The sequence below is a fragment of the Acomys russatus genome, chromosome 5 (genome assembly GCF_903995435.1).
Source record: "Acomys russatus chromosome 5, mAcoRus1.1, whole genome shotgun sequence".
Classification (NCBI taxonomy): Eukaryota; Metazoa; Chordata; class Mammalia; order Rodentia; family Muridae; genus Acomys; species Acomys russatus.
In genome coordinates this window covers 48,342,327-48,354,501 of record NC_067141.1, presented here as the reverse complement: position 1 = coordinate 48,354,501, position 12,175 = coordinate 48,342,327, and the positions used below count along the sequence as shown (strand labels likewise).

The 12,175-nt window shown below is 42.4% G+C and overlaps 1 protein-coding gene across 2 annotated transcripts in view; it reads left to right on the top strand.

The window, feature by feature from the left end:
• The window catches only part of Glis3 (GLIS family zinc finger 3), a 407,159-nt gene that overhangs the window by 116,977 nt on the left and 278,007 nt on the right, over positions 1 to 12,175 (top strand). The window contains exon 2 of one of the 2 annotated variants that reach the window (XM_051146301.1): positions 10,501 to 10,708. The exons of the other annotated variant lie outside the window; for it this stretch is intronic. Within the exon in view, the coding sequence (XP_051002258.1) occupies positions 10,501 to 10,708 (208 nt within the window). The remainder of the gene's footprint in view (positions 1 to 10,500; positions 10,709 to 12,175) is intronic. 2 annotated transcript variants of the gene reach the window in all.

Genomic DNA, 12,175 nt, shown 5'->3' with positions numbered 1-12,175 from the left:
TCAACATGACTTGCTCATGGCCTTTGTGAGACTAAGTCAGTTTTCTCCACCTCAAGTATACTTCCTCTCATTTTTTCCTTGTATTTATGGAAATCTTTTTCCAAGTAATGGCACCGTCGTATCTTTCCACAGTTGAATCCAGCACAGTCTTTGTTGAAGGCCCATGAAGTTAGAACGTAGACAAGAACTGCTTGACTCATCTATGAGACGAAACTCCCTTGAAGTATTCAAGTATAGTGGGGAGGGGACATAGTAAGCCGATAACTGACCCAGGAGCATTAAATCACTACATTGAGCCTGTGCTCATGTTACAGTGTTTTGAGAGTAACGATTTGCTTATTTAACAAATACATCTGCTCTCTCCCCATGGGATTGTTGGAAATTTTGTCAAGGGAAAAGCAGTAAAATGTGCTTACATCCCTTCTTTGGTTCTCGAGGCTAATTGTGGGTGAACTTTATTTAACACTCCTGCTCTACTAAGAGTCTCTGCGGAACAGGGAAGCTTTCAGTTAACTTGGCAAATCATTACAAGGGAGAGCAGGAGGGTCAGCAGAAGCCCTCTTTACTAATTAGCTGATAATTGACGTATAATGGCTGAGTGATGATGGGACTTTCGAATATAAACCCCAGGAACAGCATTGAATCCACCTTCCATCTGTATGAGGTAGGTGCCTGGGAGCTATGTATTCTTCATAACATCTTACCAGAAGTGCTCAGCAGCGTGGCAAGCAAGGTGAGGGCTGATGCCCACCAAGTGACGTTATTAGGAGTGCAGACAAGCGTAGGACAGTTTTCAGTTTCTCAGGTATTCATGTGACTCCATTTAATATAGACATAAAATAAGGTAAGTAGGGGCTGGTGATTCCATGCCTTGTGGGCAACATTCCTGTAAATGCTGACTAAAGCTGGAAGCATGTTGGTGTAAAAAATTATACCCTTGTGAAATAAACACCAGAGAATCAAGCTGAACCTCTGAGGGCAAGCTAGTGGGGAGCATATGATATGTGGGACTGTCCTGGGGCAGGATCTGACCTACTTACTTGATCACGTTGGAAAGGAGTCACAGGATTGATTTTATGTGATGTACCCCACCACAAACTTGATCTTCCAAGTGTTAATAACTTAACTATAAAAGTCTCTTAACCAGCTTCTATCGCCATTGCTTTCTGCCTTTTCATTGCCCACTTTGGGCCTTCGTCACTGTCTGCTTTCTGTCTCACCCATTGCTTTTGGTCCTCCTCACCTCTTGGAGAAAGAGTTTACTCTGGGGTGAACTCTCGGTGGCAGGTACCAGAACTTCCAGCCAATGACAGACATACGGTTATGCCAGCCTTATCCGCTTAGTGGCCTCAGAGCAGAGTCTAGGAATTCACATGTTTAATGAAGCAACCCTTGTGATGCTACACGTGTAGCCCAGCACGGAATTACTGATGATAGGAAAGGTCCAGCTTTAGCATCATGCTGCGTCAGCCTTCTGTTTCTATAACAAAATGCTTAAGGCAATTAACTTACGGAGAGAGTAGGTTATTTTGGCTTGTGGTTTGAAACCGTTCAGTACACAGTGGCTCCATTCCTCCTGGGTATGTGGTAAGGTACGTGTGAGGGGGTGAACACTGGAGCAAAGCCCTTTGGATGTGAAAAGAGATAACAAGGCTGCCACAGTCTCCTTCAGGGGTACACTCTCAATGATCCAGTCTCCTAGCTAGCCCTCCTTTACTGTTTCTGTCAGCCCCTGATAGTTGCAGGGTATTGGACGACATCCCAAGTCCCAACAATGGCTCGTGTCTTCTGGATTAACTGAAGTGACTGATCCCCTGAGCTCTGTTTCCTCCCTTGCTTTGTGCTGGAGACACCTACGACAGGCACCCCGCTCCCCTTTATTTATTTCCATGATTGTGCCCGTTACTTTTTCATCCATGTGTCTTTTCTTCCTTTATAGTTTTAGCTTATTAATGTCCATACAATTAGCATGTTATTCTCGAGCCACTCCCTGAGGAGGAAGAGCCCGTAAAAAATCAGCCTTCCCAACAAATGTATCTTACATGCCGTTTGTTCCTCTGAGATACTCTTTACATACATTGTGCGAGCTATGATAAAACCTTGTAGTGAAAAGACAATGTAACCTTTGTTTTATTAAGGCATTTTAAAGTTGTTTGACCAGAAGCTTTTTTCTTTTGCCCTTTACCACTTAAGTGACACACCTTTGGAAATCCTGAAGTACTCGGAGAAACATCCGTAGGCTAATCATCTTCAGGGAATTGTTTATAACATAGTAGCCGCTCTTTCTTCTTCTTCCTCCTGTCTATAATTTAGCTTCATACTTAGTCCTGCGCAGTGCATTAACCTTAACTGATGGCTCCTGGGCGAGCTTGTCTGATGCCTGCAGATTGTCAGCTCTGCGATGACAGGGTGCTGTATCCAGTGTTTCTTATCTCCAACAGTCCATGTGCAGTTCTGAGCACCTGCTAATGCTTTCTTTCCAGTTTCCGTTCATTGGCGTTTCTAGCCATTCATCCAGCCTTTCTGCATCTCACAGTGACATACTGCACCCTCATATTCATTCGCTTCATGGGCAGGGCTGCGTGTTTCATCAGGGAGACATCTCAGAGTTGCTCAAATACTCCACAGTAAGCCTAGGATGCCTGCTAGGCAGGAGCTCCTTGTTGTCAGTTCTTAGGAGGGCTATGAGTGAAGGCACAGCAGGGCCCAATGACCTGGCTGTATTGACCACTCTGGCTTGGTTTTTGCATGGGGGTGTTGGGGAGAAGCCTGCTCATCTGCCTCAGGTGGAAAGCATGTAGTTTTCTGAGTTCTCCCAGACACCTCATGCTTACCCCATTTGAGAGAAGAGAAAGGAGCCAGTAGGATACAGTGCCTTGCCCCAAGCTATGCACTATATTATGGATGAACACCCATGTTTCAGTATAAGAAAGGAATTTGTGGGAATAAAGGTAGACCTAGTTCAGCATTTGCTTTGGGACTTTATTAGAGTAGCTATATTTTCATGGTTTCTCTTAAGAACAGATGGGGGCAATGTATGATAAATCATATTGCTTTTAGAATTAGAACATACATATTCATGTTTGTAGAACTTAGACATGTGGAAGGATACACATTGGCTGTTCCAGTTGGGTGTCTTAAAAGAATACTGCTGCAACTGGGCAGACATGAAAATACCATGGCTTTTATGTGCGTCTACGTTATTTGACTTTAATGCATATCATTTTAAACTTGAAATGCAATAAATGTGCTTGTTTTTGAAAGTGGTATACATCTTTATTTGGGGGCTGAAGAGATAGTTCAGGGTTAAGAGCACTGGCTGCTCTTCCAGAGCACTTGGGTTCTGATTCTCAGCATCTACATGGTGGCTAACAACTAACCGTGACTCCAGTTCCAGTGCTCAGAGCTAGAAACAGTGCTAAGATTTTGAGCTTCAATGTTGCAAAAATTTTACTTCTGTTAAGATTGGCTTTCAGCTCTGTCTCAATTTTGTGATCACCAGGAACAAAGGAAAGACAAGACTTACACAAGCTTGGTTTGTGCAGTGAAAGGCTTATTGAGAAGTTGAAGAAAATAACTATTTCTGGGGCCAGTGAGATGACTCAGCAGCTGATGAGTCTTGCTGTCATGCCTGGAAACCTGAATTAGAGTCCCCAGATGGAAGGCGAAAGCTGACTCTCACATGCTGTCCTCTGATTCCTACATGAGCACCACAGCACACACATCTACACTTAAACAACTTGCACACGCGGGCACACCTACACTCACACAGACAGTGAATAAATAAATAAGTGCTGAAGATAATACTTTTCTTTTTCTCTTGCAGACTTTTGAAAATTTTTTTATCAGATCTGGGGGATTTTTGAATTTTTCTTTCCTACTTCTGTACTGCTGTTTTGTTGTAAGTGCACTTGAGGTGTATCACTTGTCATTAGTGCCTTAGTCTGGGGTAGTCAGATTCTTTCTGAAGCAGTGAACAGAAAGAAGGTGGACGGGGGAAGGTGAATAAAGAATGGCGTAAAGCCTGGCACACTGTGAGTGTGTGTGTGTGTGTGTGTGTGTGTGTGTGTGTGTTTTCTCCATGTGCTACTGTGTGTGTACCCCATGCACTACTGTGTGTCTACCCCATGCACTATTGTGTCTGTGTGCCCCATGCACTACTGTGTGTGTACCCCATACATTACTGTGTGTCCATGTCCCATGCACTACTGTGTGTGTCCCATGCACTTCTGTGTGTGTTCCTTGCACTACTGTGTGTCTATCTGTCCATACATTACTGTGTGTGCACGTGTCTATATGTTCCATGAACGTGTGTGTGTGTGTGTGTGTGTGTGTGTGTGTGTGTGTGTCTGTCTCCATGTTCCATGCACTATGGGGTGTGAGCATTAGTCTCCAGGTAATCTAGGGAAAAGAAATTCTAGAAATAATGTAAAATGGTACTGGAGATATGTTTTTATCTGTCCTTCCTTCCTTCGTTCCTTCCTTCCTTCTTATTTTTTAAAAAACATTTTCATATAACATTCTCATCATGCTTTTCTCTGCCCTCAACTTCCTCTCCATGTCCCACCCACACAACTTAATGCACCTTCTCTTATACAGAAATAAAGAAGAAACAGCCCCAATCCCCTCCAAAAAACAAAGAAACAAATAACAACAAACTCTAGGAAACCAAAATATACAAGTGAAAGACCAATAAAAAACTTAAGGCCCAAACAAAGCAAAACGAGGTAAAAAGTCTAAAAATTAGTATTGAATAGGTTTTGTGTTCACCGACTACGCCTGAGCATGGAGCTTGCCCTGGAAGTGGTGTTATTTTTACCTTGTGAGACTCCATTGGAAAAAACCTCAATTTTTCCTTTTTTTTGTGAGCATCAATTGCAGATAGCTTCCTGGCTAGTGGTGGGAGCCCAAAAGGAAGGAGGCTTCTGGAATAACATTGTGTGTGTGTGTGTGTGTGTGTGTGTGTGTGTGTGTGTGTATGTATGTGTATATGGGCATGTGTGTGCATGAATATGGAGATCGGAAGACAAGTAGTGGGGTTGTTTTCCTCAAACTCTATCCACATTTTTCTTTGAGGAAGGGTCTCTGACCAGCCTGAAACTTCCTTAAGTATGTTAAAATGGCTGCCTGATAAGCCCTGGGACATACTTGCTTTCACCTGCCCAGGTGTGGAATTCCAGAGGTGGCATTTTCCACATGGGCTTTAGTGACTGAACTCCGGTTCTCAGGTTTACAAGGCAGGCACTTTACCCACTGATCTATCTTCAGCTCCAAATCCAGCTAACTTTCCCAAAGCATTTAGTAAGTGCCACATACTAAATATATCACACATATTAGCTTTTTCAGCCCTGTTAACAGCTGTACAGTTCTGCTGGCATTAAACTCATTTTAGAATCAGGAAACCGAGACACAGAGGTTTAAGTAATGTGGGATGATTACAAAGCTTGTGGGTGGTGGGGCTGTGATGCCGGTGTGTGCGCCTGACTCTCCTAAGGTCTCTCAGGACGTTAGCCTCTCCCTTCCTTTGTTTCGTTAGCCTTGCAGCTTTCCATCAACCTCCGATGATCTGGTGTACACTGCTTTGCTAATCTATTCCTAGAGACCATTGGAGTTCGACCCGCAACCTGTCTTTATATGACGCGATCTTGGATTAGAAAACAGTTATTCTACATATACTATTGGTCATATGTGAGCATAGTATTTTCCTTTACTAGCATTATACCTTTGCTGAATGCCTTGGATTTTATTATTATATTATTATTATTATAGAATGCCTTGGATTTTATGATTATACATTTAGGGATTAAAAATATGAGACCTATGCCTTATTCTTAATGGTCCCAAAATCGATATGAACAAACTCTTGAGTTCATATGTAAGATGAAGAAATGGTGAACTTGGAGATTATTTTTCATATTTCTGTAATCCTTTTTAGGCCTTTAGTGTTTCAGACTACGATGTTTCATAGAAAAGCCCAGATGCTTAAATGTGGTGGCATCTATATTAATACAATGAGTTGTCATTAGTGCAGCCCCAGGAGTTAGGTAACATGACTGAGAAAAGGATACTACAGCAGAGACATTTTAAGGACTCTGCCTAGTGCCACAGAGCCAGTGAGGGCAGAGGGCAGAATGTGAGCTTATCCAGTATTAATATTTTTACCTTCAGAATACCCTGTGTGCGAGTTGGGCTGAGCCATTTAAAAGCTGATCTTCCGTAGTCATTTTTGGCCCGATGAAAGCTTTTGCATGATCTGCCTAGAGGCAGGAATTACCCCTCTTATTTATACAAAAAAAAAAAAAAAAAAAGGCAGTGGCCTCAGTGGGGAACTTTGCCCATATTTTCACCACTGTCTGTGTGGGCTACGTAGCTCATGGCTATATATAAGTGCCAATTGATTAACGGCCAAGAACAGCAAAGCTGTGATGATGCTAGATCCTCCTGTCTCCTGGGTATTACATTTTTATTATTCTCTGTGTCAATGTGAATTTTAAGAGAACCAGTGCATAGACCTAAGTGTAAGGACAGCCTAATCAACCTTGGCCTCTGGAGAAGAATGCTCTCAACTAATGATCCCGGCCTGAAAGGCAGGCTCCTTCTAAAGTGACCGCTCAGTTTAGAAACTCAAGGATGCAGAGTGTCTGGGGCTTCCCACCAGCACACAGTTATCTTGGCTAGAAGCTCCGTGGCACTCAGAATGCCATCCTCTCAGATCTTTATTTGAGCCGTAAACACATTGCTTTTTGAGCGCACACCATGTTGTCTCTAAAAATAAGCGATATTTCACAAAGAAGACTGGTGCCCAAGTAGTTGGCACATCTGGTTGTCAGAAAAGCTGTATGGTTTTTTTTTTTTTTTTTTTTTTTTTACGGAACAACAAGCCAGGGAACATTCAAACTTGGCCAGTTGCAAACTTCTATCTGCGATGACACCTGGTTTTAAAAAAAACTGGCTCTAGGCACAAAACAGAAAGAATACTGGAAATGGGCAGAGAATTAAATACCATAGACTATCTTTGCACAAGGAAGTATGAAGGTTTCTCTTCTCTAACAGAACAGAAAAGCAGGGGCAGGCATAAACAATGCCATCCGTGACAACAGCTGCTGGCATTCATTGTGCCTACTGTGCCTGCACTGCTAATACTCGATGCAAGGCCCCCTAACGAGGCAGCATTCATTTTTTTTCCGTTTGGTAAATGATAAGATAGAAATACTGACTACAAGAATGCAGTAATTTGCCAGGGTCACACAAAGAGCCTTGATCCCAGGCAGGCTTCCCAGAGAGTCCACATGCCTTCTCTTGAGGAGCTTGGAGCTGTTACGTCTGCTGTCCTGAAGAAAAGAGTTAGGCTTCAATGCTAATGCTGGGTTTCGCTACAACTATTCATTTACTCCCTTTTGTCACTTTCTAGAACATTCTCATAGCTGCACACAAATGTTGCAGGTTTCTGAGGAATTCACTGTTTAGTACCACAAGTGATCACGTTTCATGGTTGGAGGATGTTTAACTTTGGAGTAGGGAATGGAACAGTTCACAGTGATGAGCAGAGAAGGACTGGGGTGTCTACCAGAGAACTAGAAAACAGTGTGGATGTAAGACTCCGGGCGTCAGTGGGGGGAGGGGGAGTGTTCTAGGAAACACTTGGTCAGTCAGTGCATCGTTCTAGACCAGGAGACTAGGTGTTACTCTCAAGTGTTTCATTTTCCGTCCAGCTTGGCCAATTACACTGTGGAGAAGCTTCAAAGGATTGGCTCAGTTTGGAGTTTTAAAAACACAGCCCCGTGTTTCATAAATGACAGGAGGGTGGGCTTCCATGAAAATAGTTGGATAATACATAATGTACATTGCAACCACTTTTAAATTTCATGCTTTATAACAGACTGGGTTCTAAGAAAGCACTAAACAAAGGCTTCATTTGCATAAATAAACAAACAAACAGAAGCACAAAAGTGAGAGGGTAGTAAGCATGTAATACATTCTTTCCATGAAGTCTGAAAGGACAAGTCACTCAGATCATGCCAGAGGACAGTGGGGGTGGAAGATGGGCAAGGATCTGTGGGTTGAAACCATGAAGATGCAGAGGTGCACACCAAATCGACAAGTTATAGACACAGTTGTGAACAAGGCTTAAGGCAGAAGTTGCGGTCATTACATTTGGCAGTTGCTAATTCTAAGAGATACATGTTTTCATCACTTCTGTGAAGTAGGGATACAATAAACCATTCACAAACTTAATTGGTTGCTTTTATATTTAACACACACACACACACACACACACACACACACACACATTCCATTCACAAACTTAATTGGTTGCTTTTATTTTTACTACATACACACATGTGTGTGCACACACACTCATAATTTAATAGGTTATTCATGATATACAAATAAGGACATGCAGGATTTTAGATTTGACAGAATAGGTACTAAAATGCTTTGGTACTGAGTTGTATTTTGTTTGTGTACTGTTAGAGTGACTAATGTCTTTGTTTTAGAGGCAGATAGATGTGAGTAGTTCTATTAAGGATGAAGAAGACATAAAGTGACAATTCATTATATGAGTGCATGGCGTTTTATTTGACTGAATGCTTATGTCAGGTGTTGCTTTTAAGGGAAACATCTAGTAGCAATGGAAGCCGAGGTGATAACTTGGGTTATTGTAGCCTGGGTTAAGCTATGCACTGCTATATTTTCTTTTCCAAGATGAGAAGAGAATATATGCAAATAAACATGGTTAAGAATTTTCAGAGATACTCAGTTTATGATTACATAAAAACCAAATCCACCACTCCTCGTGTGAAGACAAAGTCCTGATGGTCCAATGCCTTTTGAGTGAAAAAAACAAAAACAAAACAAAACAAAAAAAAAAAACCAACCAACCAACCAAAAAAACAAAAAAAAACAAAGTATCTCCAACTGGTCTAGGAAGACAGAAGACAATGGATCAGAAATCTGCTATCGTGGAAGAAGAAAGGTGAACGTGTACATCAGAAAAAAAGATCTGAGAAATCTCTTCAGGAGCTAGTGATCTTGGAAAAATGTTCAGGAGAGCACCTGGGGCCCCCACCCCCAAAATATGAGAGGGCTGTGGATTACACTGAGGAATCTTGGGGTCCAGTAGATATTGATCCCTGCGTGGCCTTGAGCTGGCTATGTGCACCTGTGCACAGGGCTAGAGTGGATCAGGGCTTCTGCTACCTAGCAGGGCTGTGACCCCATCAATTTGCTTGAGGTGTGGCTTCACTCACGGTGATATGGCAATAGGTCCCAGGTCTGCTCTACCTCCAGGGGCTCTTAGAAGAAGATGTGTGACCAAAACTGATGCCAAGTAATAGAGCCCTTGGTTGTTTGGTTTAACTTGGGGGAGGGGGGAACAAAAATGAGAAATTTGCTCTTCTCGAGCCAAAGAAAGTTAACGACGATAAATTCTTCTTAACATTTGTCTGAAGTAGATATGCCAGAGTCCTAGGATCGATCTACTTAAGAAATTTATTCCTACTTTGTAGGAGTGGGAACAGCATGCAAGGCACTGAGACTTGAACAGGTGGTTGGCAGACATGTTTGAAAAAGATACATTCCTGTGAGAGGAATGCCTAGGATGACAAGGCCTTTACTATTATTCTTAATAAGTGAGTCATGGTACATTAGCCATTTCTTCCCCGTTTTTCACTTTTCTTGAATGACACAGACCCTTCTGGGTTTCTTTGCTTTTTTTTTTTTTTTTTTTTTTTTTTCCTACATTGGAATGTTATAAGTAATGAAAACAAAACAATGGTGTTAAATTCAATTGCCTTTCCCAGTGAGTGTTCTAGGGATTTCCCATTCTTGAATTAAAAAAAAAAAAAAAAGTTGTATGTCCAATGGCAACGCACTGGGACGAAGAGGGACAGTTCAAGGTTGAAGGGACGTAGCATGACTATAATCCCCCTTAGGGAGGATTCTGGGATGTGCAGATTTGCAATCAAATAGGTCAGTCGAATGCCCACCCCCTCCCCAGCAGTATTGACTTTATTTGCTGTGCGATTCAAAATTATTAGCTACTCTCGGAACAACTGATTTGATAAAGATACTTCCGTCTTCTAACCCACCTTCAGGCTTCAGTTAAGGTATGACTTTCAACATAGTTTTCAACTGGATTTCTCATTTCTACACAGGGAAGTTTAACCGCATTTGTTGTCAGTGGTGATTATAAAAAGCTTTTTGCTATAGCATTACAGCTTTTACACTGGAATGTTTGCTTTTTGGTGTCATCAATACTCAAGAGTAACACTAGCACTTGGGATGCGGAGGAAGGAAGAACGGGGGCTCATAGGAAGTTGGAGGGTAGCCTAGGCTACATGAGACCCTGTGTTCAAAAAATAGATTAAAAAAAAAAAAAAGAGAGAAGGTCCAAGGACAGTCTCTAAAGATGAGCCCTGACATAAATGTGCACATGTGTGTATGTACTGATTGCTGATGTAAGGGACATAAAAGCTAACCTGATTCGTTTGTTTTTAGGGGCTCTTGGCTTTGGGCCTCAGTGCAAGTCCATTGGAAAAGGCAGCTGCAACAATCTAGTGGTCACCAACAGTCCCATGATGGTTCAGCGACTGGGACCCATTTCACCTCCAGCAAGCCAGGTCTCCACAGCATGCAAGCAGATCAGTCCTAGCTTACCGAGGGCAGTGAATGCAGCCAACCTGAATAGACCTCCTTCCGATACCAGGTCTCGACTTACGTTTTTTCCCCCTTTTCCTTACGGTGTAATCATACCCCATAAGTGTTGTCCCCTCTCTTCCTAAACACGAGTGTGCCTGCTCGCTCACTCCCCCACTCACTCACTTGCTCACTCGCTCACTCCCCCACTCGCTCACTTGCTCACTCGCTCATACTGAAGCAGCTCTTTCGGTTTACGCTTTATAGGAAAATGTGTCTGAAAGGTGACTATGTGTTATGCTTATCCTGTCAGATGGGAGGGATGGTTTAATAGCTGCTGTCTGGTCATGTGACATTTGGTGCCTTCAGGAACCTCAAGTCCTGTTTTGGCCACTGAGATGCTCTGTGCTTATCTGCAGTGTTTTTAAGGTGAGCATTGTGGGGTCTCAGGGCTAGTTTACAAGCTGCCCGTCTCGACCTACCTGTCCACTCATCTACTCAAACACTTATTAAGTACCTACTGTGAGGATACTGAAAGAGTTAAGGGAAACAGTAGAGAGAATAAAGATTGAAGTCATGAATTATAATGTGTTTTGGAAGATATATTTTCATTGTTACACAAGCCTTTAGTTACATATTTGATTAGGTGGCAGAATAAGTACAGTAATGCCTTGTGTATTTACCATTCAGAAAAGTTAAATAGAAAAGAAACTACTCACCCCCAGAGAAATTTTTTATCTTTTTTTAGTGTGTGTGTGTGTGTGTGTGTGTGTGTTTGTGTTGAATAAAAGTGAACTACAGTATAGCGTTTATGCTCTATTTCTCTTGAAGCTTATCATTTCATCTCTGAAAAGTTAACTTTCTTGGAAGAACTCAGTGCAGAATTTTTGCCTGTGAGAGCCACTGCTGGGGTGATGAATGTGAAAGGAGTTGACTCCGCATCCTTCTTTGCAGCCTGTAACCTGCTAAGGTGCCCTATGATCCCGAGACCCTATTCCTCCTTTTTCCCTTCCTTCTGCTAATCTTCTCTGCTCTTCTATCTGGGCCTCCTTCCAGCCTCCAGTTGAGAACCCCAGATAATTTATTTATGCCTTTTTTTTTTATGAGGTGAAAGCTTGTTTTCTACCTGAGACTTTAGTGATGGCAAGCTACTGTCACTTTTCGACTGATGACTATGCCTCAAGGGACTCCTAAGCCTTGCTGAGTGCTGCATGTAAATTTAACCTTGCTCATTGGTGGGCATCACTGGAAACCGTCAGCTTCCTGTCTGTGGCAAGTCCAGCCCATGCCTGGAAGGCAGGCATAATTAATGGAGAAAGTGATGGTTTAGGCCGCTCCAGCCAGGTGCCTTACGCAGTCCTTTTCATGGGGCAGCCAGCGAGGTCATTATCTCGGTGCTTTCTGGCATACCTGATTCCTTAGCATAATATTACGTCCTTAAAAGACAACATCTTGACGTTGCACTGACAAGTGTTTTGACTATTCCATGAGCCCTTCTCTGGGATTTAAAAAAAAAAAAAAAAAGGATTGGTAAAGA